Source organism: Suncus etruscus, chromosome 1 (assembly GCF_024139225.1).
Source record: "Suncus etruscus isolate mSunEtr1 chromosome 1, mSunEtr1.pri.cur, whole genome shotgun sequence".
Classification (NCBI taxonomy): domain Eukaryota; kingdom Metazoa; phylum Chordata; class Mammalia; order Eulipotyphla; family Soricidae; genus Suncus; species Suncus etruscus.
The window spans coordinates 2014551-2040995 of NC_064848.1; the positions used below are offsets into that span (position 1 = coordinate 2014551).

Sequence of the window (26445 nt, forward strand, 5' to 3'; positions counted from 1 at the left end):
CATGACAATGGTAGTGAATGAGAGAGATAGAATGCCTGTCTCAAATACAGGCAGAGGGTACAGGAGGAGAGAGATGGGTGGTATTAGTGGCAGGAAGGTTGCACTGGTGAATGGGTTTACTTTTATCACTGAAACCCAACTTCAAACATGTATAATAATGGCATTTAAATAAAGGTATTATTGGAGCGGCCAGAGGGATGGCATGGAGGCAAGGCATTTGCCTTGCATGCAGAAGGACGGTGGTTCGAATCCCGGCATCTCATATGATCTTCTGGGCCTGCCAGGAGCGATTTCTAAGAATAGAGCCAGTGCCGGGTGTGACCCAAAAACAAACAAACAACAAAAAGATATTATTGGAAAAAAAAGAACTCTGGGCATGGCCCAAAAATCAAAAAAATGGTGGGAGGGAAAAGATGATATTTGACAATTCTCTGTGAGCAGTGTTTAAAGATTATTCAATATTTAATGGTGTGATATTTTTTTATTTGTTTTTGGGTCACTCAGCAATGTTTAGAGGTTATTCCTGGCTCTTAACCTAGTAATTATTTCTGGTGGTGCTGGGGAGCCATATGGTATTCCAGGGATTGAACCCAGGTTGACCCTGTGCAAGGTAAGTGCCCTACCCAATGACTATCACTCCAGCACCATACTTTTCATTTTTAAATATATATTTTTTATTTAAGTAACATGATCATATTTGGGTTACAGTCATAAACAGAACACCCCCCTTCACCAGTGTAACATTACCCCCTCCCCCCTTCCCATCCCCTGCCTGTATTTGAGACAGGTATTCTACTACAGTAATTTGTTTTTAAGTTCAGTAAGTTGTATTTTTTTTTCCTTAAAGGATAAGAGTAAAAAAATATAGTAAAGGTATGATAGTGGCAATCGCCATTGTTTGCATAGATCCAGAAAAATGGAGAAAATGGAAAAAAAATCCTTGACCTGATTACAAAAAGGCCTCACTCCATAAGACAGACTCTGGTTTCCAGGCATACCAGTCTATCCAACTCCAGTCATTCTCAAAGTCCCGGTGAAACTTTTTCACACTTTAGCTATTGTTGGTATCAGATTCTTATATTTAAAGACTCTGGATTCTGTGCATTTCTTTCATCGATGTCAGGCTGATGTGGAGCATCCTCTAGTTTCAGCATACCATTAAATGCGGAGCGATCTGCCCTGCATGCAGACTGTTGCTGAGTCGTCTAGGTGTTGGGAGCACTCTTTGGAGTAAGTCAATGCCAAAGCAGTGGTACGTCTTCCCTGGTAGAGGCTTGGATCCTGGTAATGTTATAGACAATTGTGATTGTTTCCATAGATGGTATCCATTGTTCAGGTGAGTGTGGGCGATGCTCATTCTTCTGAGGCCTGAGTCAAATCATTATGCCAATGTTCAGGGTAAAAGGCCTAATTACATTACCAAATTTGTGCTCCCATCTCTATTAGATAAGAACTTGTTTGCATATGTATTATTTTCCCATTTTAATGTGCCTATGCAAAAGAGAAGCAATGCCACAAGATATTGTCGGTGCACCTGGGGGCCGACGATAAAGTCTAACATTCCCCGTAACTTGGTATAAATGTGAAATCTATACAGAGATACTCTTCTACCAGTATTGCTTATAAAACAGATGTCAAAGGGGGAAAATCAAACAATCAAATAACAAATCCAGTGGGCAAAATTGTCACTATATGAGAATATTCGAAAAGAGTTATAGATGTTAAGGGAATACATCTGAGATATACAAAGGAAATACATGTGACCCTTTATGTTTTAAAAAGAAAAAAAAAGAAAGAAAGAAAACAAGGGCATCTGAAGACAACTGGTGATAGTTGAGTTTGAGACATGTTTTGCGGCATTACGAAAACCTATATTGTCCTTGAACTAGGGGTTTTGCTGAAGCTAATTCCGGTATCATGCAACAGTCCGTAGTTTGATGGGGGCAAGAGGGGCCACCAAGCATGGGTCAACAGGCGTGTTGGTTGTAGTTATTTGTAGAGGCATGAGCTGGGGACTGAGAGGGTGTCTTGGATGGTGGTATTGGGGCAGAAGGTCAGTCTTGGTGTCTACCCAGTTAGGAACTGAGGATAAAGAGGGTTGAATAAGGGGAAGATAATGGTTCAGGGTTGGGGGATGAGGAGGTAGGTGAGACACAGGGGTGAGGGGAGAGGCAATATATAAAAGACTAGACAATAAAGGCCTATTTGAGTGTTTTATCCAAATCTTGGGCATCCTGATTCCATTCCTAGGAACAGTCTAGGATCAGGAACGTTTTTGGATAATGCTTTTGGATAACCGCCCGCGCGGTTTTGAAAAATAGTATTAGTAGCAAACAATACAGGAGGTCCAGTATACATAGGGGAGGGGTTTCCCTCCTCTGCCCGCCCCCCAGGGCCCAAGTTGCCAGGGCCGGCCATGAAGACCCGCCTGGCGTGGGGGGGGGTCCCAGTCTCCTGGACCACATGTTCAGTCCAGGAGAGGAGATCTGTGGCCCACTGTCTGACCAGCGACCCTGACATACCAGAAAAAAGAGGGACGGCTTTCCTGGCATGTGCGCTCTGCTGGGTCCAACTGCGGGCTCCCTCTCCAGTTTGAAAATTGAAAGGGGAGGGGTTTCTCTCTTCCGCCCGCCCCCCAGGGCCCGAGTTGCCAGAGCCGGCCATGAAGACCCGCCTGGCGACAGCACCATACTTTTAAAAATTAATTTGAAATAGTTCCCAGGAGGGAAACCAGCCTCTCTCAACTATTAAATAATACTGCTGTACAATAGTTATATGTAATATAATATAAAATATATTTATGCTCTCTGAGAGGTGAAGAGGTATGTAATTGTACCTTAAAAGATATAGCATCTTGTAAATTATATTACCTCATAAAAACAAAACTATTTTCTTTAGTCTTGAAAGTTTGTGAAATAAACAAAAAAGTATACAAAACTAACTGGACTCATGATTCAAGAAACAATGTCACTTTATGAAAAACCTGTCTTGACAGCTCTCAGTGTCTGTCATAATTATGTAGTGATCATATAAAACTACATATAAGAATTAGATATATAAGGGCCAGAGTGATAGTACAGAAGGTACATCGAACCAGAATCCATCCAGGGTTGGCCGCGTGCAAGGCAAATTCACTACCACTGTGCAATAACTCTAGCCCCAAACAAAAACTTTTTAACAAAATTTCAAAAATAATAAAGAAGCAAACCAATAAAATGAAACTTCAATAATTCATGCCTAGTTGGCGAATATATTTGTACAAAAATGAGTTCTTTTTTTTTACAAGTAATATTCTTTAGTTCAACAGCTAGAAATGATTTCCCCCCCCCCAAAGACACTATTTTTATAATTGGTTTAGATTTATTTCACATTTAAAGAAAAAAATCTAAGTCAAAAATAAACCATCAACTCAGGCTATCACAGTTGTCCAAAAACTAACCCTTTCCAACAATTTTTGAAGCTTTAGTGCTTTTTCTTCACGTAATTTCTCCCGGAGCTGCTGTGCTTTCATTTGTTTTTCTTCATGTTTCTTCTTAGATTCTGCAATTGTTCTATTAACACAAACAAATGAACAGAAGATACAAATGTTTACATGATACAGCCAAAAATATTTTCTTTAGTCTTCAAAGTTCATGAAATAAACATAAAAAGTATACAAAACTAACTGGTTTCATGTTTCAAGAAAACACTGTCGTTTTTCCACAGATCTGCAACTGTCCTTAACAAAGGTGCCTTTAAAAAATTATATAGCCACACTACAAAATCAAAAGTGGCTCATTTTCCTCCTGTGAACTATTTCAAATTAACTTTCAAGAACCAGACCTTTTACGAGATGGTGAAGACAATTTTTCATGCATGTGAATTCCATGTCCTGGAGGCCTCGCAGGTTCTTCCTCTACAATATCTCCCCAGGATGTATTTTGGCGCCAAGACTCACGAGCTGCTCAGAAAAATGGAAACCATTATTACTATGTAACCACATAGCTTATATGAAGCCTGACATTTGAAAATAAATTCTTAAATGGCATCAGGATGCCCTCTCCAAATAATGTATTGGACCAGATATACCATGTGATGAAATGCCAATTTCACACATACACACACACATACACACACACACACACACACACACACACACACACACACACACACACACACACACACATAATACCTTCATAATCTGCAAGGACATCATTCCAGTCCATAGATATACCACAGAAAGATACACTGCCACTGCCCATGCTGGCCTACAAGACAATAAAAAAAATATGCAAGAATATTTGAACACAATAAAAACTAGTTCAAGAAAATTTCCTATCTGCTACTAACTGACATACATTTAACAAATAGTACAGAATGGGGGGGGGGGGGGCACGGAAACACCTCTTTCAGGAGCCAGAGATAGTACAGAGCTTAAGAAGCTTGCCTGCATGTTTCCAATCCAAGTTCAATTCCTGGGTCCACATATGGTTTCCCCTAACCCCCAAAAGTGTCAGGAATGAACACAGAGCCAGGAGTTTATCCCTGAGCACCAGCCTCATTTGGCCCAAATGAGGAGAAAAAAATATTCTATTCCTCTTGCAGTCACAAAATTTACCAGTGAAAACACCATAGCTCACTTATGGAAAGAAAAAGACAAACTTTTCTTTCTTTAAGAGCAGAAATAAATCAAATGGCATATTAACCTGATATTAAACTGCATAAATGTAAATCTATTCAGATCACAATATCAGAGACACTGAAGACTTTCTGTTTAACATTATAAATATAGAATATTTGGAATATTATTACTTAAGAAATCCCTCTCATCAACATAAATGTGCTGGGTACTTGGTGACAAAAAGGCAATACATAATTGCATAAATGTAAATCTATTCAGATCACAATATCAGAGACACTGAAGACTTTCTGTTTAACATTATAAATATAGAATATTTGGAATATTATTACTTAAGAAATCCCTCTCATCAACATAAATGTGCTGGGTACTTGGTGACAAAAAGGCAATACATAATTTTTGTTAGAATTCAAAAAAAGCAAAATACCTAGATTATTCTTCAATCTCTACATTTACTTCCTGAGCAATATTAACTGCTTCCTTCCTCTGAGATTGAATTTTTTTAGAAAAGAGAGGACCATACTCAGCTAAGCTCAGGCTTTGTGCTCAGGAATCACTCCTAGTTGTGTTCAGGGCACCATCTGTGGTGCTGGAGATCAAACCTGGGATGGCTGCATGCAAGGTAAGTGTTGTACTAGTCAGCCCTGAGAGTCAATTTCTTGATTCATCAAATCAGAACAACTTCCAAATTGTCAATGGCATTTTATGTGAAAAGTAATGGGAAACTGATTATTTTTAAAAGTTGATATTTACTGTATGTCTAATTCAGAAAAAATATAATTAATGAAGAAAATTTTGGAGAGGTGGTTTCAGGGTGCTCTGGGAACTATACAGTGCCAGAAATTAAACTAAGAGTTCCTGAATATTTTTTTAAAAATAATCTTAAAGGGGCCGGGCGGTGGCGCTAAAGGTAAGGTGCCTGCCTTACCTGCGCTAGCCTAGGACGGACCGCGGTTCGATCCCCCGGCATCCCATATGGTCCCCCAAGCCAGGAGCGACTTCTGAGCGCATAGCCAGGAGTAACCCCTGAGCGTCACCGGGTGTGGCCCAAAAACCAAAAACCAAAAAAAAAAAAAAAAAAAAAAAAAATCTTAAAGAAGGGGCGGAGAGACAGCATGGAGGTAAGACATTTGCCTTGCATGCAGAAGGTTGGTGGTGGTTCGAATCACAGCGTCCCATATGGTCCCCTGAGCCTGCCAAGAGTGGTTTCTGAGCATTGTGACCAAAAAAACAAAACAACGACAACAACAACAAAAAAAAAACCTTAAAAAATTTTTAAAGAAGACTAAATAAACTCTATATCCTCTTGTACTTAATTAAGGTGTTTAATTGTTTTCTTGAACAATTACATTTAAAATTCTGGAACTCACAGAAAAATCACTGTCGTTGTCAGTTTCAATGTTAATATCATTGTTTTCTTCTGCTTCAATTTCTCTAGTTAGCTGTTCCTCTTCTGCAATAGCACTGGCGATTGCTTCTTCATTGGCCTTCTCCAAACGATCAGCTAGCTCTTCTTTTTTAGCGAGAACTTCTGCCATAGACTATGAAGTTTAAAACAAACAAAACTAAAAAATAAGAACCATTACTTTACTGAAAGATAGTTACTTTTTATGTGCTCTAATCATGAATTCAACAAGAAACATAAAATAGCACTGATGTGGGGCCGGAGCAGTGGCCAAAGTGATAGGGAGTTTGCCTTCCAAGTGCTAACCTAGGACAAACCGCAGTTTGATCCCCCAGAGTCCCACATGGTCCCCCAAGCCAGGAGCAAAAAAAAAAGTAGCACTGATGTATAATTATGAAACCTGGAGATTTAACTACTTGCTTGGTTGTTTGACTTAAGCTTCTTAAAGCCTAGAGCTTATACTATATTCATAAAGTGGTACAATAATTCATGACTTACTTTTTTACCAGTCTGCTATGTATAAGAAACTGTGAAGTTATATAAATAACAAATTATTCATAATGACGAAGTACAATTTGATTTTAGCACCAAAAGTCAACGATCAAATATATTAAAAATAAAAGCACTATATATAATAAAAACAAAAAATTTACACTCTAATTGTGATAATGCCTTCTAAACTTGAGTTTGAGCAGATAACTTGAGTTTATAATAAGATCATTTTAAAATATAAGTTCAAAATAAGGTTTAAAAAACCCATGATGAAAGTAATATAAATACTATGCACAGTAATCACTGAAACTCCCTATGATAATCTAACTGCAGTTGCATGAAACTCTAAAGCTGAAATAACAAAGCAACATGGTAAGCTCACAAAGGAGATCAAATAAAATTATAAATATAATCAATCCAAAAGAAAGTGAAAAATGGAGAGAAAACAGATGAGTTAAAGAGAAAAATAGCAGATTTAAATTCCTTTTATCCATTATGATAATAGAGACAATATGGTAATTGTCTCTACACCGCAAATAACTGTCTAGTTTGGGTTAAAAAGCAAGACATAAATATCTACTGTCCTTGAGAAGCCTAATTATAGGTAATCCCAAATCACAGCATTTTTTAAAATTCTGCAATAGTAATAATAAGTAAATTTTCATTTAAGACCTAACAGCAAGTAAATGATACCAGCTGTCGGGATTAACGGGGGAAGAAGAGAGGAAAGGGAAAGAAAAATAATACCAGCTGTCTAAAGTAAAGTATTCCATTAAAAAAAGTTTTGTTGACACCATCACCATCTATGACTGAGTGCTACGTTGCATGGAAGACTTTATTACTGCTTTAATTTCTTAATTCTACCTTAAGGAATAATCAATCAAACTGCATACAAGCCAAATGATTTAGCATTACTAATTGTCTCATTTTCTATCTCTACAAAACAAAATAGAATAACTATACTGAAAAGTTAAAAAATAAAATACTGGGGAACCGGAGAGGTAAGGTGTCTGCCTTGCAAGCGCTAGCCAAGGAAGGACCACAGTTCGATCCCCAGGCATCTCATATGGTCCCCCCAAGCCAAGGGCAATTTCTGAGCGCTTAGCCAGGAGTAACCCCTGAGCACCAAACGGGTGTGGCCCCCCAAAAAATAAATAAATAAAAAATAAAATAAAATACTGGGCCAAGAATATGAAACAAGTGATAGAATGCATGATTTGTAAGTGTCAGGTCCTGGGTTTCCACTACCACAGGGTTTCCTCTCAAGTGTCACAAAGCATGGTCCCCATGCCAAGAACAATGAAAACAAAAATAAATGAATCTGCAGTAACATATGGAATAAAAAGTACAAAGAAATACTGGGGTTTATGTCTCTTTAACATATTGACTCAGTGTTCTCATAAGTTGTTCTTACCAAGTTGGTAGCACTCACATTTGAAATGTCTGAAGGGTCCATTTCATTTTCTATCCTTGCTTTGGCTGCAGAAAATGTGTGTTCTGTTGTTTGCAAAGGGGGCGTGTCAGCTTGCTGAGTTACTGAAACACATTCTGAATCAACAAGAACAGCCGGTATCTCAGAAGTTCCCACGGAATTGTCTTGAAGAAAACAAGGGCCAGAGCTTGTGACATCATCGGCTGAATTCACTGTGAACTACAAAACATATTTACAGAATGAATCAGCAACAACATAAAATATAAAATGTTCCCTCTGGAAAAGGTGATTTGTTTAACCTATCAACTATAAAGCAGTACTTGGCAGTCATCTTTTTCGTGTGTTTCAAGAGTACACAACAAAATGAAACCAATTTTATTGCACTTATTTTTATGACACTATCTGAATTTATATAAAAATTAAATAATAAAGATCATAATTGCTTTTATTTTAGTAGGCTTTTTTTTTTTTTTTTTTTTGGTTTTTGGGTCACACCAGGTGGTGCTCAGGGGCTACTCCTGGCTCTGCGCTCTGGGGTCATTCCTGAGGGTGCTCAGAGGGAGCATATGGGATGCTGAGGATCGAACTCTAGTTGGCTACTTAAAAGACAAAAGCCCTACCCGCTGTGCTATCATGCCAGCCTGAGTAGGCTAATTTTTGATGAGGACTATATATGCCTCACAATGAAAGAAATCTAGTCACAATATAATACTTTATCAAATATCCAAACAACTAACGGGATTTTTGCAAAGACCTCCCTCCCAATAGTAGACGACACTTTTCATTAAAATATATATGTTTAAATAGCATGGCTGTAGAGTGACTTACCCAGAACAGACCTGGTTTGTTCCCCGGTATCCCATATGGTCCCCCAAGCCAGAGCGATTTCTGAACACATAGTCAGGAGTAACTCCTGAGCATCACTGGGTGTGGCCCAACCTCCCTCCCAAAAAAGATTATTTTATTCATAAAATTCTATCTTAAGATAATAACTTAATCTCAAAAATTCTTTAAAAGATGTGGTAAATAACAGTATTTTTATATGCATATATATAGTTTTCAGCATAATACAGCATTGGAGCCAGAGTGGTTGTACAGTGGGCAGGGCACGAGCTTTCTATGTGGCTGGCCTGAGTTTGAGCCCTGGTCCTCATATGGTCATCAGAGCACCACGAAGAGTGATGCCTAAGTATAGAACCAAAAGTAAGGCTTGAGCACCATTGGATATGGCCCAAAAACGAAAACTTAACTTTTTTTTAAGAATAGTAACAGCATCGAGGCTGGAACGATAGTACAGTGGTAGGGTGTTTCCCTTGCATGCAGCTGACCTGGGATGGACCTGGGTTTGATCTTCAGCATCCCATGTGGTCCCCCAAGCCTGCCAGGAGTGATTTCTGAGCACTTCCGGGTATAGCCCAAAAATAACAACAACAAAAAATAAAGGTGCTGTTTTCCAATTATATTAAAAATAATGAGCTCCAAATGCAAAAATTTAAACCTGAAGTTGTGAATTTAAACTCACATAATTATTTCAATAAACATCACATAAACACTGCAGTGTCCATAAAACCCCAGTCCAATTATTTATATAAATATTAAACTTGGCCAAATCCTATAAACTACTTTAAAAATTCTACTATTGGTCAGAATTTAAAGTGTCTCTAAGTGTTGATTTTAGCAAGAACATTATTTAAATTGTATCACATTGTTTATATTGCTATCAACATTATCTATACATAAGTCACCATGGTTTATAATCTTCTTGACAATATTTACATTAGCATTACTGGTATTTACAATACTCAACCCTGTTTATTAAAAAGTCAATATAATTTATGCAACAATATCAAAGCTAAATTGCAATGCAATGTTGATTAAAAAAAAGATAGATATATGCTAATTCCACTTATGGAATGACAGAGGAGAAAACATATTAATGGGCTGTCCACAATCAGAAATAAACTTGCATACTGAGATATTTCAGCAATAGTTTATTCAAGTGTTATTATGGATTATTCCTGAAATTCTCAAATCATATGACTACTTGTTACATAAACCAGCATAATTTTCATTTTACTTATTTTTTGTTTCTTTGTTTGGGGGCCAGACAAAAGAGTGCTCTGGTCCTTGTTCTTAGTTTAGGGATCATTCCTTGTGGGTTCAGAGGACCCTGTAGGGTGCTGAGGACTAAATCCAGGTAGACCACATGTAAGACACTGTACTGTCTCTCTAGAACCTCCATAAGAATTTCTAATAATTAGGGCCAGGAAGGTGGGGCTAGAGGTAAGGTGTCTGCCTTGCAAGTGCTAGCGTAGGATGGACCGCGGTTCGAACCCCAGCATCCCATATGGTCCCCCCAAGCCAGGGGAAATTTCTGAGCGCATAGCCAGGAGTAACCCCTGAGCGTCAAACAGGTGTGCCCCCCCCAAAAAAAAACAAAAAAAAAAAGAATTTATAATAATAATAATGCAAGAAGATAACAGTTCAATATAATAATTAAAATTAACAAATGGGCAAGTTAATATCAGCTGTTTCTATATGCAGTTCTTTACATCCCACCAAAATTCATAAATATAATTTAAAAATTAGCAAAAAAAATGAATTGTACTTTAAACATAACTGTGAAAGACTTGTAATTCACATTGGTCTCAATAAAAATTATAAAAAAATGAACTGTACTATATGACATTCCATCAACTTCAATTCTTCAAAAATATCAATATCATGAAAAATTAAGATTAAACTGAGAAACTCCTTCCTCATGAAAGAGATTTTAAGAACAAACAGGATTCATGATTCTGGGTCAAAGGAAAAAAATCCTATGAGAAATATAGTTACAATAGGAAATTGTTTTAAGAAAGGGCTTGGGCCCGGAGAGATAGAACAGCGGCATTTGCCTTGCAAGCAGCTGATCCAGGACCAAAGGTAGTTGGTTTGAATCCTGATGTCCCATATGGTCCCCCGTGCCTGCCAGGAGCTATTTCTGAGCAGACAGCCAGGAGTAACCCCTGAGCACCACTGGGTGTGGCCCAAAAACCAAAAAAAAAAAAAAAAAAAAAAAGAAAGAAAGGGCTTAGGAACACAAAAATCCAATACAAAAATCCCTTCCTCACACCTATATTCATTGCAGTGCTATTTACAATAGCCAGACTCTGGAAACAACCAAGATGCCCTTCAACAGATGAATGGTTAACTGATGAATGGAAACTGTGGTACATATACACAATGGAATATTATGCAGCCGTCAGGAGAGATGAAGTCATGAAACTTTCCTATACATGGATGTACATCACGGGTCTCAAACTCGCGGCCCGCGGGCTGCAAATGGCCCTCCGTACACCATTTTGTGGCCCTGCCCTAGAAGAATCTTTTTTTGTTTTGTTTTGTTTTGTTTTAGTTGTTTGCATCACATCCCCCAATGTTCAAGGCTTACTACTGAATTTGCACTCAAGGATCACCCCGACTTTGCCTCCTGCGGCCCCCAGGTAAATTGAGTTTGAGACCCCTGATGTACATGGAATCTATTATGCTGAGTGAAATTAGTCAGAGGAAGAGAGAAAGACACAGAATAGTCTCACTCATATATGGGTTTTAAGAAAAATGAAAGACATTCTTGCAATAATCCTCATAGACAAAGGGAGGAGGGCTGGAAGGTCCCGCTCATGACATGAAGCTCACCACAAAGAGTGGTGAGTGCAGTTAGAGAAATAACTAAACTGAGAACTATCATAACAACGTGAATGAATGAGGGAAGTAGAAAGCCTGTCTAGAGTATAGGTAGGGGTGGGGTGGGGAGGAGGGAGATTTGGGACATTGGTGGTGGGAATGTTGCACAGGTGAAGGGGGGTGTTCTTTAGATGACTGAAACCTAACTACAATCATATTTGTAATCAAGGTGTTTAATGATATTAATAATTAATAAAAAGAAAGAGCTATAAGGGGCTGGAGTAATGGCACAGTGGTAGGGCGTTTGCCTTACACATAGCTGACCGCAGCTGACCCAGGACGGACCTGGGTTCCATCTCCAGCGTACCATATGGTCCCCAAGCCAGGAGCAATTTCTGAGCGCATAGCCAAGAGCGGGGGTAATGAACAAGTTCGACACAAAGAGCCAAAATTTTAAACTGTGAGAGTCAGAGAGCCACACCACACAGTGACCTGCCAAAACAAACACTCATACAAAAGCATCTAATTTTAACAATAATCTATTAAGCACATATTGATTTTGCCATTTTGAGTGAGAGTAAGAATCCTGCAGTGATAGGGAGGGTGTGCTGCATCCTCCACACTAAGAACTAACAGTAAGATGTGACCCAACATGTGACAAACGAGTCCCCCAGTTCGCTGGCCCGTGCAATTGTTTCCAAGGGATGGGAGAAGGGAGGACGCAGCCTGGGGGTGGGACTATGCGCTCAGAGATCTCTCCTCAGAGGTCCCTCCGCAGAAGCAGCAAAACAAAATCCAAACTTGGCAAAGAGCCACAGTATACAAAATAATGATAAGAGGCAAAGAGCAGCATTCATTTTGGCCGGGAGCAGCTTGAGAGCGGCGTGTTTGCCACCCCTGGCCAAGAGTAACCCCAGAGCATCACCAGGTATGGCCCAAAAACAAAAAAACAAAAAAAAAAGGGGGGCTATAAGCTAGATAATTACTTGACTGTCGACTCGGAATTTTATCATTATATTACGATTAAAGAATTTTTTTGGAAGATACATGCTATGATACCTGGTTGAATGGTTATAATAGCTGTACAATTATATAATATATGGTGCTCAGACATTTGGCAAGATATGTGTGCAGAGCATGTGAATATATTAGGGGGAAATGTGGCAAAATGTGGATTTGGGAGTCTAAAGATACATATATAGCAAAGTTCTTTATTCTTGTAACATTTCTGCACACTTAAAATTCTTCACAATAAAAACTTAGATATGAAGTAGAACATAAAAGACAATCTACCAAAATCAGATTCCTTTTAAGAAGAAAGAAAAGAATTTTCCAAATGTCCTACCTGAGTTCTTTCAGTAAGAGGATGATCACATGAGTGTGACAAATCTTTGGGGAGAGAGTCTAGCATACTAGAAGGCCCATCTCCAATCAATTCTCCTTTCTGTGTGATCTCACCAGGTGAAAGGTGTACATTTTCTTTATCACTGTCATCCTTTGACCTTGACACGTCAGTTGCTAGTAAAACTTTAGGCATCACCACTGTTGATCGTGAGCGCACAGGCCTTCCTCTCTGAACAGTCTCCCACCCTTCAGCATCTTTGCGATCTAGGCAAATGAAGAAAGAAAATAAACTGAGAGCTCTTACAATGACAAAAACTGGCACAGACTGCTACAAAATAAAAACGCTTCTTCATCAAATTCCCACTGAACCTTTAAAATATAAAAATAATTATTGGGTTATTTTGTGAGCAGTGTGGAAATCAGGGTATGCATAATCTCTAATTCCTACAACTACACATTGGAATACATATGAGTATTTTTCAAAAGAGAATTTACATACAGATTAAGACTGACATAAAAGGGACGGAACAATAGTACAGCAGGTAGGGTGCTTGCCTGACATGAGGCTGGCCCAAGTTCAATCCCCAGTATCCCATATGATCCCCAGAGTTTCAGTAAAAGTGGTCCCTGAAAATAGAGCCAGGAGTGAACATAGCCAGATGTGGCCCAAAATAAAAAATACAAAAATAGGGCCCAGAGAGATAGCACAGCGGCATTTGCCTTGCAAGCAGCCGATCCAGGACCAAAGGTGGTTGGTTCGAATCCCGGTGTCCCATATGGTCCCCCGTGCCTGCCAGGAGCTATTTCTGAGCAGACAGCCAGGATAGATGATAGATAAATAGATAGATGATAGATAGATAGATAGATAGATAGATAGATAGATAGATAGATAGATAGATAGATAGATAAATAGATAGACAGACAGACAGACAGACAGACAGATGATAGAGATAGATAATAGATAGATAGATAGATAGATAGATAGATAGATAGATAGATAGATAGATAGATAGATAGATAGATAGATAGATAGATAGATAGATAGATAGATGATAGATAGATGATAGATAGATAGATAGATAGATAGATAGATAGATAGATAGATAGATAGATGATAGATTGATAGATATAGATAGATAGATAGATAGATAGATAGATAGATAGATAGATAGATAGATAGATAGATAGATAGATGGATGGATGGATGGATGGATGGATGGATGGATGGATGGATGGATGGATGGATGGATGGATGGATGGATGGATGGATGATAGATAGATAGAGAGATGATAGATATAGATAGATAGATAGATAGATAGATAGATAGATAGATAGATAGATAGATAGATAGATAGATGATAGATAGATAGATAGATAGATAGATAGATAGATAGATAGATAGATAGATAGATAGATAGATAGATAGATAGATAGATAGATAGGCCTGGAGAGATAGCACAGCGGCGTTTGCCTTGCAAGCAGCCGATCCAGGACCAAAGGTGGTTGGTTCGAATCCCGGTGTCCCATAGGGTCCCCCGTGCCTGCCAGGAGCTATTTCTGAGCAGACAGCCAGGAGTAACCCCTGAGCACCGCCGGGTGTGGCCCAAAAACCAAAAAAAAAAAAAAAAAAGGTAGGTAGGTAGATAGATAGATGATGGATAGATGGATAGATAGATGATAGATGATAGATAAATAGATAGATATAGATAGATGATAGATAGATAGATAGATTGATAGATAGATAGATAGACAGACACAAAAATAAAAATATCACAAGCATATAGAAAACTTGAATGATAATACAATCAACAAACTAAAGCACAATGCATTCTACAACAGTAAAAATATTTTCAAATATCTACCATGTTATTAACACATTAAGCCAGGCTATATATTATACTTTTCTAAATATTAAATAACTAAAATTATGCATGGTATAAACGTACTTCCATATAACCAATGAATCAAAGAGAAAGTCTCAAAATAAAGCAACTTAAATACACAAAAATTAGTGAAAATTAACATATAACATATCAAGCCATAAAAGTTATAGCAAAATCAATACTGTAAGGAAAATTCATAGAACCTGAGATTATAATAATTATCTTTCTCTGACTTAAAATAATTACAATTATAAATAAGTATAAGTTTAAAATAAGTATTAGTATAACGTCTCAAGATCCATTCGTTTTGATGCAAATGGCAAAGTGTCCTTTTTTTTTTTTTTTTTTTTTTTTGGTTTTTGGGCCACACCCAGCGATGCTCAGGGGTTACTCCTGGCTCTGTGCTCAGAAATTGCTCCTGGCAGGCTCAGGGGACCAAATGGAATGCCAGAGATCGAACATGGGTCTGTCCCAGATCAACCACAAGCAAGGCAAATGCCCTACCGCTGTGCTATTGCTCTGGCTCCAGAATGTCCTTTTTATGGTAGAGTAACATTCCATATTTGTGAGTATACACAAATATGTACATATATACCATGTGTGTATTATACACAAATATTTATGCACAATCTACTGCTGGACATTTAGATTGCTCCCATCTCTTGGTTGTTGTAAATAATGCTGCAATAACTATCTCCTCAAGATAGTGATCCTGTGTTCCTCACACACATAAACATAAACATACACACATTATATACATATACATACACATATATATACACAGAAGTTTTTATTTTTATTGGTTGTTTTTGTTTTTGGGCCACACCCGGTGACGCTCAGTGGTTACTCCTGGCTATGCACTCAGAAGTCGCCTCTGGCTTGGGGAACCATATGGGACACCGGGGGATTGAACCGCGGTCCATCCTAGGCTAGCGCTGGCAAAACAGACACCTTATCTCTAGCGCCACCACGCCGGCCCCTGAATTTTGTTTTGTTTTATTTTGTTTTGTTTTGTTTTTGGGTCACACCCGGCAGTGCTCAGGGGTTACTCCTGGCTGTCTGCTCAGAAATAGCTCCTGGCAGACACGGGGGACCATATGGGACACAGGAATTCAAACCAACCACCTTTGGTCCTGGATCGGCTGCTTGCAAGGCAAACGCCACTGTGCTCTCTCTCTGGGCCCTGAAGTTTTTATTTTTAATGAAATAGTTTGTCCATAGTGGGTGAACCAATTTACATTATTACTAATAATGCAAAAGTACTCCATTTCTCCACATTTTCACCAATATTTACCTCCTCTATTCAACAAAATTCTAAAAGATGAGGCCACAGCCCATTGTAATTCATTTTTCTGATGATTAGTGATATTAAGCACCTTTTATGGACCTGTTGAGCATTATGGCATGCTCTTTGAAAAATGTCTATTCCAAGAGAACTGAATAGTAAAGTAGGTAGGACACTTGTACACAGACCCACATTTGATCCTAGCACACATATGGCACCCCAAGTCTTCCGGAGTGATCCCTGAAGCCAGAGCCAGGACTAAGCCCTAAGCACTGCCATGTGTGACCCAAAAAAAAAAAAAAAAAAAAAAAACGAACAAAAAAGAAAACAAAAGTCTATTCCATTCTTCTAACAAATTTTTAAACAGGTTGTTTTTTGCCACTGAGTTTTTGTAAGTTCTTTATATATTTTGGCTATTAACTCATTATCAAAGAAATAAGTTGAAAATATTTTCTTCCTCTTCATAAGTTACCTTCCTCCCTCTTCCCAAACCAAAACTATTCTTTGCTTAACAGTCTTTTATTTTTATTTTCATTGCCTTTTGTTTTGTGCAGAGGAAGGGATGCTAAACCAGGTGATGCTAGGAACTTATTTCTGACTCTGTTCTTCAGGGGACCATATGTGGTACCAGAGATCAAAGTAGGGTCAGCCACTTGCAAGGCAAGCACACCTGTTCTTTCTCTCTAGCCCCTATTTCTTTTATTTTGATATTAAAATTTTAAAAATCATTGCCAAGAAATTTTTTCAGAGGATGAAATGCTCTAAAATGAACTAGTTATATCTTAGATATCAGTGAATATATGATACTAAAAAAATTAATTATACATGTAAATGGGTGAACTGTATTGTGTGAACTACATACACAATACAAATAAAGCTGAATAAAGCTGTTTAAAACTTTTGTTTCAGAGCCACACCTGGCAGCGCTCAGAGTACTCCTGGCTCTGCTCTCAGAAATCACTCTGGCAGGCTCGGGGGACCATATAGGATGCCAGGGATCGAACCCGGCTTGGCTGTCTGCAAGGTAACACCCTATCCACTGTATTCTGGCCTCAAAGTTGTGTAAAACTTGATGGTAAAACAATAAGCTGATTTCTGGAGCCTGTTTGCAAAAAAATAAAAAATCTAAATTATTATAAAAGCCAGTTTTTCTAGTACCATAAAACACATAATCCCACACAGTTTAATAAAGAAAAAGAACTGGGGAGGAAATTTGGGGGAGGGCATTTAAAGAGGAAAAATAAGGGGCCAGAACAATAAAAAAAAAAAAAAAAGCACAGCAGTAGGGTGTTTGCCTTGCACGCAGCTAACCTGAGACCTACCTGGGTTAGATTCCTGGCATCCCATATGGTCTTCTGAGCCTGCCAGGAGCAATTTCTGAACACAGTGCCAGGAAAAACCCCTGAGCGCTGCCTGATTTGATCTAAACCCCCCCCAAAAAAAAGTAAAAACTTTAAACCAGAGAGATAGCTCAGTGGTTAAGACACTTGCCTTGCACACTGGCCAACACTAATTCAATTCTTAGCACCACCTGTGGTCCTTACCAGGAGTGATCCCTGACACTGCCAGCTGTGATCCAAACCCTGTCTCTGACAAAAGATAAAGAAAAAGTGACAAAATTCTCAGTCATGTAAATTGGCGTGTTTATTCATTATCCTATTTTGTTTGGGGCTGTTTGGTTTGGTTTGCTTTGGAGCCACACCTGGCCTGCCAGTACTCAGGAAGTCACAGTGGTGATGCTCAGAGCAAATTAGCCCTTTGTGTCATTTCCCAAGCAGTATTCTTTTGTTTGTTTGTTTTGTTTTGGGGCCATGCTGAGCAGTCCTGGCTATGCACTCAGAAATCGCTCCTGACTTGGGGGACCATATGGGATGCCAGGGACGAACCCAGGTTCGTCCAAAGCAAATGCCCTACCACTGTGCTATCAGTCTGGTCCCAAGTATTCTAGTTTTTAAATACAATGCCTGTATTACTATATTTTAAAATAAAAATCAGAATGTGATAAAATTTTTCCTACATATTTATTTTGTAGTTCTTTTATATTATGAAGATATTCAAATAAGTAATATGAAAACAGTTTTATAAACATTACTTTCTACTTATCCAGCTTTATTAACAATCCACATTATGCCCATTTTATTTCATCTATTCTCCCCTTTATTGTTTTTCTTAAATATTTTAAACAAACCCTACATACTAAATCTCTTATTAATATTCAATATATATCTTAGATAGAAAAAAAAATTTTTTTTTTTTTTAGTTTTTGGGTCACACCCGGTGGTGCTCAGGGGTTACTTCTGGCTCTGTGCTCAGAAATCACTCCTGGCAGGCTTGGGGGACCATAGGAGATGCTGGGATTCGAACCATCATCAGTCCTGGGTCTGTGCTATCTTTCCAGCCTCAGATAGAAATTTCTTTTAAAAAATGTAACAAAATGTCATTATGGTAACCATCAAAATTAATAATTACACCTTCAATAATAAACTATCCAGTCTGCATTCAATTTTCATCCATGTTTAGTTTTAAAAAATATACTGTGGGGCCGGAGTGGTTGCACCAGAGGTAAGGCATCTGCCTTGTAAGCACTAGCCTTGGACAAACAGTGGTTCAATCGCCCAGCGTCCCATATGGTCCCCCCAAGCCAGGAGCAATTTTTGAATGCATAGCCAGGAGTAACCCCTGAGCATCAGTGGATATGGCCCAAACACAAAAACAAAAAAATAAAAATTGTATTGTACTGGGGCTGAAGCAGTAGTGCAAGCAGTAGGGCATTTGCCGAGCACAAGCTAATTTAGGACGGACCACAGTTCAATCCCTGGTATCCCATATGGATCCCCAAGCCAGGATCAATTTCTGAGTGCATAGCCAGGAGTAACCCCTGAGCGTCACCGGGTGTGGCCCAAAAACAAACAAACAAACAAAAAAAAAAAACGACCAAAAAATGTATTGTACTGAGACTGGAGAGATAGGACAGGGGCTAATGCACTTGGCTTGTTGAATTGAACACTTGACCACTTCATTTCCTAGTACAGTACTGTAACCCCATGCACGGCTGGGTGTGGCCCTAGTGATCTCAAACCCACAGAGTCTGAGCATTATTTATCTAGTTTTTGCCGATTTATTTTTTTTGCTTTGGTTATTGAAGTTGTTGTCTCCGTTCATATTTATTTATTTTTTTCTTTTCTTTTTTTATTTTTATTTATTTATTTATTTTTATTTTTTTCTTTTCTTTTCTTCCTTTATGTGCTCTGCCATGTTTTTTATCTCAAGACCATGGCCTTTATGTGGTGCTTATCTTTATTGTTGGAGTGTTCACTGGATGTTTTATTTGGCACTTCTTTTTGTACTGTTGTGATGTTCTACCTCCTTTATCCCCTTTGTCTCTCAAAAATAGGATGAGAGCTTCCAGAAGGACTCTACCCATTTTCGGCGTATTTTATTTTTTCCCCAGTTTATTACTTTTCTCTTCTTCAAACAAAACCACATAACTTGAACTATCTAGTCCCACCTTCCAACTAGAGTGGGAAATAAGGGAGGTACCAAGACCAAACAGGTGTAGGACCACTAAGTAGTTAGCTAGGCACAGAGGGGACTCCCCACTTATCCTGGCAGCCCCGGGGGTGAGGGAGGAGGATATGGGAGGTAGGACGGGAACAGAGGTGGAGGGAGGACAATTCGGTGATGGGAATTCCCCTGATTTTATGTTATTATGTACCTAAAATATTATTGTCAATGATATGTAGGCCACTATGATTAAAATAAAAATTATATTAAAAAAAATCTGGCCACTTTGTCCCAAATTGCTGAGTGATGGATGAAACCCTACACTCACTTTGGAGGCTCTCCTCAGAAGCATAATCATGTTATACATTTCTATATCATACCCTGAATATATCATTTTAAGGCATTAAATCAATCTTATAAACCCCCAAAGAAATAAAACCTCTAAACTATAAAGTTAAAGAAGTATAACAAAAGGTTCTAGTCCCTAGTTAATGGGCTCCCTCTTAGGAGTACTATGAACAATAGCTTCACTTTTTAAACAGAAAGGAAAACAGCCCTTTCTGAAAGCTTGCTTAGAGAAAGAAATATCATCTAAAACTTGGAACTAGTCCATTAACTAATAAGATAGAGCCAACACAAACACTATCATATAATAAAAATTTTGTAGTAATTGAAACATGTCCAAAGAGTAGTATATCAAAACAGAAGCTTTAAGAAAGGTCTCTTCACCATCCGTCCAGCCTTTAACCCTGGATCCCAGACATATAATCGACACAGTTCTTCACAACAGCTACAGGAAACAAACCCCATCCGGGACATCCTTAATACCGCTGGACCACCAACAAGTGCCAGCTCTAATATGGTATCCTGACAACAAAGAAAATGGGAACAACTTGACCTAAGAACAGGTTATCCTACCTCACCAGCTAACGATAAGACAAAATCAGAAGACTTGTCACCCTTTGGTCAGTCCAAAAGCCAAGACCGCGATTTACAGATGACTGCCTGCTAGAACCATGACTGGACTGAATATATCTTGAGACCAATAAAAAAAGCCCTAGTCTAGGGTTTGAAATATGACCCGCACAACAACCATGATCCCCAGTTCCAAAGGTCCGGCAGAGACAATTGCAACGGAATGGGGCTTCTGGAAACACAATGAAAGACGCTATCCTAGGTTCCATCACAGGATCAGTGCAAAGACCAAGACCACCAACCACAGAAGATGAATTAAAATGACACTAAGGGAACAGAACTTCTAGAACCACAAAGAAAAACTTCATCATTAGTCCCACTCCTGAACCTGTGCAGATACTGAGATCTCTAAATACAGAGGTCTTATCTCATCACCCAGGACGGAGCAGAAGTTTTCCAAACACCAAGAAAGCACCACTGGTGGAGTAAATGAACCTGAACGAAGTCTATAGTTAATCCTGTGACAATATACCCCAAGGGTGGAGAAACCCCACAGCGCTTAGGCCAAGTGAATTCCTTTTCGAATGACCCCAATATTTACTGTGCCAGTGCAGGAGGGAAAAAAAAGGCAAAAACAAAAAGCACAAAACATTTTTTATTTTTTATATATTATCTTTTTTCTTCATTTATTATTATTATTATTTTTATTTACCTATCTACTTTTTGTCAATTTCTCTGTTTTGGTGTGGTTATTGAAGTTGTTGTCCCCATTTATATTTATATTGTGGTTTTTTTTTTTTTATTCTCTTTTCTTTTCTTTCTTTAGGTGCTCCGCCATGTTTTTTAACTCAAGACCATGGCTTTTTTTGTGGTGCCTATCGTTATCACTGGAGTGCTCACTGGATATTTGACAATTATTTTTGTACTGTTGGGGTGTTTCACCTTATTTTTCTCCTTCATCTCTCAAACCGACGATGAGAGCCTCTAGAAGGATTCCACCCATTTTCAGCATATTAGACTTTTACCACAGTTTACTACTTTTCTCTTCTTCAAATAAAACAACATAACTTGAACTATGTAGTCCTTCCTCCCAGTTAGAGGGGGAAATAAGGGAGGCACCAAGACCAAGACTTCTTAGTAAGCTAGGTACAGAGGGGACCACATATTCTTGCAGCCCCGGGGGTGAGGGAGGAGGATATGGGAGGTAGGACAAATCGGTGATGGGAATCCCCCTGATTTTATGTAAATATGTACCCATAATATTATTGTCAACAATATGTAAATCACTACGATCAAAATAAAAATTATATTAAAAAAGAAAGGTCTCTTAAATACTAAAGTATTAGTTATGAACAAATTACATTTTAATGAGCCCTCAGAGAAATAAAAACTATATTGAAAATATATGCCTATAATGAAGAATATTTGTTGAGTAGCAAATCACTTCTATTTACCTCACCTCAATTTACATTTGCACACTGTATTTACAGGACTGTTAATACCAGGGAATACAATGTTCCAGCACCACACCCTCCACCAGAACAGCAGCTCCCAACCAATGTCTCAAGGTCTCCTTCCACCCTCTGGCAAACCCAAGTCATTTTTATTATAAAGTGTCAGAGAGCTCCTAAATTCTCAGAATAACCCTTAGAAATATGTGCATACCACTCAAAGTTGTATTTCCTAGCACAAGCTTTAACTCTCCAAAACTTGAACAATTCTTAAAATTTTATGCATCTCTTAAGTAGCACTAAATCCAAGCCATTACAGACATTGATGAAAAAGCACTGGGATAGTTGGTGCTTAGTTATCATTTTTAATTATCACTGTGTTTAATTCACTAATATTTTGTTTAGGATCTCTGCTTTTCTAAAGGGGGCCTCCCAAGCAGTGTGCTCCTTCAGTCCTATGCAGGCCAGATGGTTCCAGGCTCAGCAATGCAGTAGTGCTGCTTGGACATATAGAAACCAGGGACCTCAGGGACATAGGAGTAACTAGTATGTAAGGACCCCTGTGATGCTGGGGATTGAATTCATGGAGGGTCTGGAGCATTCAATGCCCATGTTCCAGCACTTTGAACTATCTACTTGATCTTTATTTAAGAACTTCCATAACGCTCAGGAGAAAATGTTCTGTTTCATTGAAATAGTTTTGTTAGATTTTCATATTAAGATTGGCCATGTTGGGCCCGGAGAGATAGCACAGTGGTGTTTGCCTTGCAAGCAGCCGATCCAGGACCAAAGGTGGTTGGTTCGAATCCCGGTGTCCCATATGGTCCCCCGTGCCTGCCAGGAGCTATTTCTGAGCAGACAGCCAGGAGTAACCCCTGAGCACTGCCGGGTGTGACCCAAAAACCAAAAAAAAAAAAAAAAAAAAAAAAAGATTGGCCATGTTGGCATTCATCATAAGGTATGGGACAATACTTTATTTTCAGAAAGTTTCTCTAAGATTGATCTTGTTTTTACTTAAAATGTTTGGGAAAATTTAAAATGAAAGCCATCTTATACTTGGAATTAACTTCATGGGAATATGTTTCATGACAGACTCAGTTTATAATTCCTTCATGAAGAATGAGAGCGAGAGAAAGAGAGAGAAGGAGAGAAAAAAATATCTACCATAGAGGCAAGAAGGGGAGAGGGGAAGGGGAAGGGCAGGACAGAAACTGAGGATAAAGGTGAAAGGAAATGTGAAGGGATGGGTGTTGGACATTATATGGCTGAAATTCAATCATTAACTTTGTAACTATTTCACAGTGATTCAATTTTAAAAAATTTAATAAATTAAATAAAATTCCTTCAAAGTTTTCTAATTGTTGTCTTGCACATTTTTGTTGTATTGTGCTTTTCTAAGAATTTCTTCTAAATTTTTACATTTAGTACAATTCAATAGTATTATCCATATCATCCTATTAACTTTTACCTATCTGTGCTATCTCTACCACAGTGTGGGAACAGACTGCTGATCCATCTCCCTCATGATGCCCCTATTTTCATTCCATGATTAAATATGATTCTGGCTTCTTCATTTTTATCAATAGAATTTAAATTCTTAAATTTTGGGTGGGTCTAAATAACTATCTCTAGGATGTATTGATTTTTCTCTATTTTCATATATATATATATATATCCTAACTTTATTTTTTATTTTTCTATGTTGGGGATGGAACCAGGACCTCACACATGTAAGGCAAGTAAGTGCTTTAATATTGTTATACACTCACCCTCACCAATCTATTTTCTTTTCTTCCATGTTCCTTGTGTTTGTTTACCTTGTAGTTCTCTAAATAACTTAAGGTAAAGAGACAGTATGAATTTTAGGTTTTTTAATTTCTTACTGTATGAAACTAAGGCTAGAAACTTTCCTCAAAGTAAAGCTTTACCCTTAGACCAAAAGATCTTAATAATGTTCATTTAATTCATATTTTCTCATTTTAATGTCATACGTTATTTTATTTGAACATTATTCAAAAATTTATTCCAAATTTAAGAACTACATGCACTGTGAAATTTATTTTGCAGTATATTTTTGTAGTTTGTTTCTAATTTAATTATCCTATATTCCAAGAAAATAACTTCAGGTGAACTGAAATGTTTTGAAAACTGGTTTAAATGAATCAGCAGATCCATTACCACATACGGTTCAATGAGTGCTTGAATCAGTATTCAGATTTTCCATCATGACAAAGTAGCCTATATAAATATTAACCCTCTTCATGTCAAACACAGTAGAAGCAAGACAAAATAAATATATAAACTATTTAAAGGCAATGAAGGGTATCAATACAGGTACGGTTTGAGGGGCCATAATTAAGTGCAAAAAAACAGAGTCAATTATGTGAGGTCCACCTTCACCCCAAAATTTTCCATAAAGACATCAGTAATTCACAGTGCAAAGCATGTGACTGCTAGCAGACACCTAGCAGGCCATGCTAGCCAAGGCAGATACTAGAGTTCAAAGAATCTAAAGCTAGAGGAGAGAGAGAATTGCGAGAATTAGAAAAAAAACATCTGGGGCCCGGAGAGATAGCCCAGCGGCGTTTGCCTTGCAAGCAGCCCATCCAGGACCAAGGTTTGTTGGTTCGAATCCCGGTGTCCCATATTGTCCCCCGTGCCTGCCAGGAGCTATTCTGAGCAGACAGCCAGGAGTAAACCCCGGGCACTGCCGGGTGTGGGCCCAAAAACAAAAAAAAAGAAAAAAAAAATCTGTATTCAATCTTCCCTTAAGAAGTCTGATAACTGTTAAGCTTTGTATATACAGGGCAAGACTCCAAGACACCCAGCAGAAAGCATACAGCTGGGATGCTAATGAGCTAGATGAAGACTTGTAGCAACTGTTGAGTGCTAAGGAAACAAAACTGAAATTCAGGAATGTAGTGGCCTTGGCAAACATCCCAGTATTTTCAGTGAGAACCCAAAAGACATTAAAACATAACTAAAATATAGCAGCTTCAATAAAACTTCACACTGAGCTGTGACAGGATTAAGGTGATATTCCTTTTTCTCTTATTTACAACACAAAAATTAATTCTTTCAGAGTACGGCTATCTACAAAGTTTAATACACAATGATAAACATCTGATTTTAGTATTAAGAAGGTACTAAAAAACTCAAAAACCAGCAAAAAGCTTTAAAACTCTCCCAAATAGTTAAGAACCCTCAAATAGTTTAGATATTTGTCCTTTCAGGCCTACACAATTTTAAATAGAAATTAAAATCTAAAGAAACATAATTAGATCATAGGATGGAGGATTAGTATCAACAGAAGGCATATCAGAGAAAGTTTGCACACTGAATCATAAAAAGAAAAAGAATGAAAAGAAAGTATGTCTTGTTAGGCCAATCAATCATGCCAAATTCTTTCATCGAGGTATTCAGATATTTTACACCTTCATTGATTTTAATCTACGTTTATTAATGATTGTTAGGACAGTATGTCAAAACCTCCCAGCATCATTACAGACACACTGTTTTCTTTCCATCTTTTTTTTTTTTTTTTTGGTTTTTGGTTTTTTGGTTTTTGGGTCACACCCCTGGCAGTGCTCAGGGGTTCCTCCTGGCTCCTATGCTCAGAAATCGCCCCTGGCAGGCACGGCGAACCATATGGATGCCGGGATTCAAACCACCGTCCTTCTGCACGAAAGGCAAAATGCCTTACCTCCATGCCATCTCTCCGTCCCCCTTTCCATCTATTTTTGTTACATATATAAAAGTTTAGTTTTGTAAATCTGTCAAAACCTCCCACTAATCATTTTAAAATTTTATCTATTTAAAATATATTTCTCTAAATTACGTTGTATACTTCGTAGAGTATTAGAGCAATAACTTGAATTGGATATGAACAGAACATCTTTTTCCTTTTTTATTTTTAAGATTTTTTATTTATTTATTTTTTTTATTTTTTGGTTTTTGGGTCACACCCAGCAATGCTCGGGTTATGGCTCAATGCTCAGAAACTGCTCCTGGTAGGCTCGGGGGGACTGTACGGGATGCCAGGATTCGAAACTCTGTCCATCTGAATAGAAGGCAAAATGTCCTATCTCTATGCTACTCTCCAGCCCCGTCCTTTTTCTTATTTTTTTTATACTAAATATTCACATAAAATATCTCTTTTTTTTTTTTTTTTTTATTTTTTTTTTTTGGTTTTTGGGCCATACCCGGCAGTGCTCAGGGGTTACTTCTGGCTGTCAGCCTCACGAAATAGTCCTGGCAGGCACGGGGGTACATATGGACACCGGGATTCGAACCAACCACCTTTGGTCCTGGATCGGCTGCTTGCAAGGCAAACACCGCTGTGCTATCTCTCCAGGCCCATAAAAAGTATCTCTTATAAGCAAGAAATTTGGCTTTACTTTTAATGCTAGTCCCATAATACTCTAAAATTTAAGTTTTATAGTTAGATGT

At 38.1% G+C, this 26445-nt stretch overlaps 1 protein-coding gene across 1 annotated transcript in view; it reads right to left on the reverse strand.

Moving 5' to 3' along the window:
• SCAPER (S-phase cyclin A associated protein in the ER) overlaps positions 1-26445 on the reverse strand; it is a 390328-nt gene that overhangs the window by 308543 nt on the left and 55340 nt on the right. The window contains 6 exon segments of the mRNA XM_049778585.1: positions 3440-3551; positions 3823-3940; positions 4172-4247; positions 5989-6159; positions 7948-8166; positions 12959-13221. Coding sequence (XP_049634542.1) covers positions 3440-3551; positions 3823-3940; positions 4172-4247; positions 5989-6159; positions 7948-8166; positions 12959-13221 — 959 coding nt within the window.